The sequence below is a fragment of the Poecilia formosa genome, unplaced genomic scaffold (genome assembly GCF_000485575.1).
Source record: "Poecilia formosa unplaced genomic scaffold, Poecilia_formosa-5.1.2 Scaffold60, whole genome shotgun sequence".
NCBI lineage: Eukaryota > Metazoa > Chordata > Actinopteri > Cyprinodontiformes > Poeciliidae > Poecilia > Poecilia formosa.
This window is the reverse complement of record NW_006799999.1, coordinates 756,871-760,718: the sequence shown is the minus strand read 5'-3', so window position 1 is coordinate 760,718 and position 3,848 is coordinate 756,871. Positions and strand designations below refer to the sequence as shown.

Below are 3,848 nucleotides of genomic sequence, written 5' to 3'. Positions count from 1 at the left end.
TATATATATATCCGTGTCATTTTCCCTCCCTAACGCCTCATTTGTATTCCCATCAGATTAAATGTTTCATGTTCCTATTTTACACATTTTACTTTTTTGATACAAGAAATACATTGACATATTGATAACTTGCTTCAAATGGTGATAATTCTTTAGCATATTTCATGTTTCACAAAATAAAACACGTTTCAATAGGACAGAAAATAAATGATGAATGTTCTGACAAGTTTGCCATAGATGATGATATGATTTATGTAGTAACTGTGTGCTGTGTGTATTTATTGAAGACTTACTTTTGAACAAAATATTTTTTTGCATTTCACTTGTTATAACTATTCCCAAAAAATGACTCATGTTGGTATTACATAATGTAGAAATTTGGGCCAGAAACACTGAAAAACATAAAACAGACTCTAAATACAACACAGATAAACTCTTAAGCTGGTGAGGCTTGTGGCCTCATTTAATGCTTTTTCAATGACTATGTAGTTTTTATTCATTGCTTTGATTCTGCGTTTCATTTCTCGATTTGTTGAATGTGATGTTTCTGAAAAGTGTGTAGCTGTCCACAAATAGAAGTCCAGCTGAAATTAGGCTCACCACCTGTGAATACAGAGCAGAGCGTTTACACATCAACACATCATGTAATGTTTTATCTAGTATCACGAACCTGCCGGGGACGGCAAATGAAAATTAATTATATTATGAAACATGGTACTAATGTTGATTAATGTGTACTTTCAAATAAAGATTGAAGCTTTTTAAGTCTGAAATCAACAAGCCAATTTCAGAGCCGTTCTAAGGTTGTGGTGGGATTTTGTTCTGGGGCCAAATTCCAGTTAAACTCCTGGTTCATAAGCCACCACAGCGTCACTATTGTTTATTTTAAATTTTGTTTTATATTAAATCTTAATTCTGGATTTACAAAGGCAATTCTCACCCCTCCAACCAGTGCTCCAGTGACAGGGTTTGAAGTCAACGCCATGAGGCTCAAGACAAGGAGGTAGATCGCTGCAAACACTGAGTTGAAAACATCCTAAAGAATTAAAGAAAAAAAAAAAAGATGGTTAGCACCGCCACCTAAATTTTTTTTTATCCTTTTTCATGTGGTGTCTTTAAATGTTACAAAATGCACAAAGTGCAGTGCTGTGTGGTAAGGTTTCACTCACAACAATAGGCCAAAAGAGGAATGTGATCCTCTTGTTGAGTTTCAGTAGGTACAAAAGCAGCAGAAGCAGAGTGATTAGAAACTCCAACAACGTGGCCGTAAGGTACTTTGGCGTGGAGGCAACAGCGAAACACACAAATGCAACGAGCAGGGTTCCCTGAGATAGAAAAGGAAATTAATGTATGCAAGAACTTCCAATGAACTTTCGGTAGAGGGTGCATGTGAGATCTGCAGATGGACTCATTGTTCATCTTTCTGACAATCCAGAATTTTTTCAGAAAAAAAATGTTACGTATTTGTGTCAATTTTTTCGACTTAGTCTCTGAAAAGCTTCCAACAAAGTGTGGACTCCTGTTAGCAAACTGCCTCACAAGCTGTTTCACTTCCTTTTTTTTCATTTTTTTTTACATGCGCAGTTCCATACAAGGACATGTTAACCTTTTCACATCTGCAGCAAAATGCCAAATGTTACAAGATACAAAGATATCTCACCATCTCCGCCACTTTGACTATCCCCCTCCTGGATTTGAGGAAAGCAGCATCCACAGCGACCGTCTTTTGGTTGTCGCTCCCTGACATGATGGTGTTATTTCATTTGCAACATGACAGTTCTGTCTACTTCCTGTAACATGCAAGTTGCAGCTCCTTTGAGCTGGTAAAGGAAATGACTGTTAAAATAAAAAAAAAATCTGTCTGTGTTTCTGTTCATGAGGTAAAATTAGCCTTTAATGATATGCATCACTCAGCCCTGCCGCCGCAAAACCGACACTACAGACTTTATTACAAAATGATTTGTTAAAAAAGCAAGAAACAGAAATTGCTGAGCAAAAGCGCCAAAACGCAGAGTTAAACTTCAGAAGTAAAGTAGAATTAAAAAAAACACCTATATTTGTTAGCGGCACATACATGTGTTCACATTAAAGTGCAATGTGTACTTCATTAGATCCTTCAAAGACTTTCATACAGCTGACTTACGCCTTTTCGGCCTGTCCTCTTGGAGGAACAGAAAACAAATTTAGCAGACCTGAAGTGTGAAGAAACTGGTTGCTCATTTAAAACTTTAAAACTGGAATGAAAACTTTACTGTTCACTGCAGCTACATTTCATGAGAACTTCTGTACCTATTTGTTTTACCTTTTTTTGTTTGTGTTAAGTATCAATTACATTTCCCCTTACATTGCTTATCTTGTCATGTGACTTTTCTTTTGGCATTTGTAATTACCTGGTGTAAAATCAATTGTTAGCAGCGATGCATTGCTTCAGGAAGGTCCTTGGTTCAAATCCTTGTACGGGGTCTTTCTGCATGTTCTCTCCGTATTCCTCCCAAAGTTCTGAAATACATGTTGCATTATATTTCTCTCTGATTTGCCCTTAGGTATGAGTGTGCATGTGTGTAAGGTTGTTTGTCCTGCTTATCTCCGTTTTGTCTAGTGATGGAGAGGGGTGAATGTTGGACAGGTGCCCAGCGACCCCTAGAGAAAGACATCATACCCTCGCAACCCTGCACTGGTATCCAGGTGTGTGGACGTGTCTCATCTACTATTAACATGTGGTAAACATGACTAGAAGAGACTTGGAAGAATACTTCAGCTTCGGTTAAAGGTCCCCCTGCAAACTTTAGCTTCAAAATCAGCTGGATGAAAACTGATTTTCATTCATCTAAAATGAAAATCAGATTAGTTTTAGCAAAAGTTTAGTCTGTGTCCTTCAGGTACTCGATCATTTTGGTGTCCCCCCCAAAAGGCTTCATCAGTTCTGCAGTTTATAGCCATTTTCTTTTTATAGACGTGACTTTTACAGTAAACATATTTTAGATTATGGGGCCTTCCACTTACTAATCCACAACCCAATTAGTTTTGTTTGGACAGTGCTCTGCTAAAACAACACACTGCAGGCAATTTGTAGTGGTTTGGGGACCTGCTGCTCATTATTCAATCTACTTTGTATAATCAGTTTAAATGACAGGAAAACAGCTCAAGGATTTGCTGCGGCATGTTGATATGAAGCTTCAAAGCACGGTTGGTGGCTTTTTCCCCCACACACTTGTGTCCAAATAATTCAATAGTTAATCCATTGGACACCATTACTCTCATCTGTGTAGTTTTCCTACATGTGGGTATTTTTTCTAGCCTGTGTGATTAGCTGCAAACTTTAGCTTTGCTTTTAAAAACATTATTTTGGTGGTTGTTTGGCAACTACTTCCTTCTTTACAGTGACGACATGCTCTCTGTGAAGTGAAGCTGGTTTTAGCAGCACTGACTGTACTTTAAAACTCAATTCCTTATGGTCACTACTTTGTTCCCCAAAACGTTGTCTTGGTTGATGTAACTGAACCTGCTTCCAACGTTTGCCGCTATGTTCTGCTAAACTCTTAAATGTTTGACTTTTCTGGTTACTGTAAATTACTTTGAGGAAATTACATCTTAGAGTTCAACATTTACAGTTTCTACTTTTTTTTCTGCAATATTGTGAATTTTACCAAAACTTTACATGCTTTAGAGAACGGTTTACTTTTATTTATTTATTATTTGATTTATGACAACTAGCAGGAAGTGTTAGGACCACTGGATCAGTAATTTACAGAAACATATAGGACTCTCCACACATTTTGGCACCTCTGTTAAAGTCGAGTAAAAAAAAATTATCTGTTGTTGCAGAAACCTAATTATAGAAAAAAAAA

At 37.1% G+C, this 3,848-nt stretch overlaps 1 protein-coding gene across 1 annotated transcript; it reads right to left on the bottom strand.

Annotated features, from left to right (window-relative positions):
- Positions 1–8: 8 nt before the first annotated feature.
- On the bottom strand, positions 9–3,819 carry cklf (chemokine like factor). Its single transcript, XM_007553909.2, has 4 exons — positions 1,661–3,819; positions 1,170–1,325; positions 941–1,036; positions 9–603 (listed from the first exon to the last, which is right to left on the bottom strand). Exons 1-4 carry the CDS (start codon positions 1,745–1,747, stop codon positions 493–495), a joined length of 450 nt encoding a protein of 149 aa, XP_007553971.1. The 5' UTR covers positions 1,748–3,819; the 3' UTR covers positions 9–492.
- Positions 3,820–3,848: the final 29 nt, after the last annotated feature.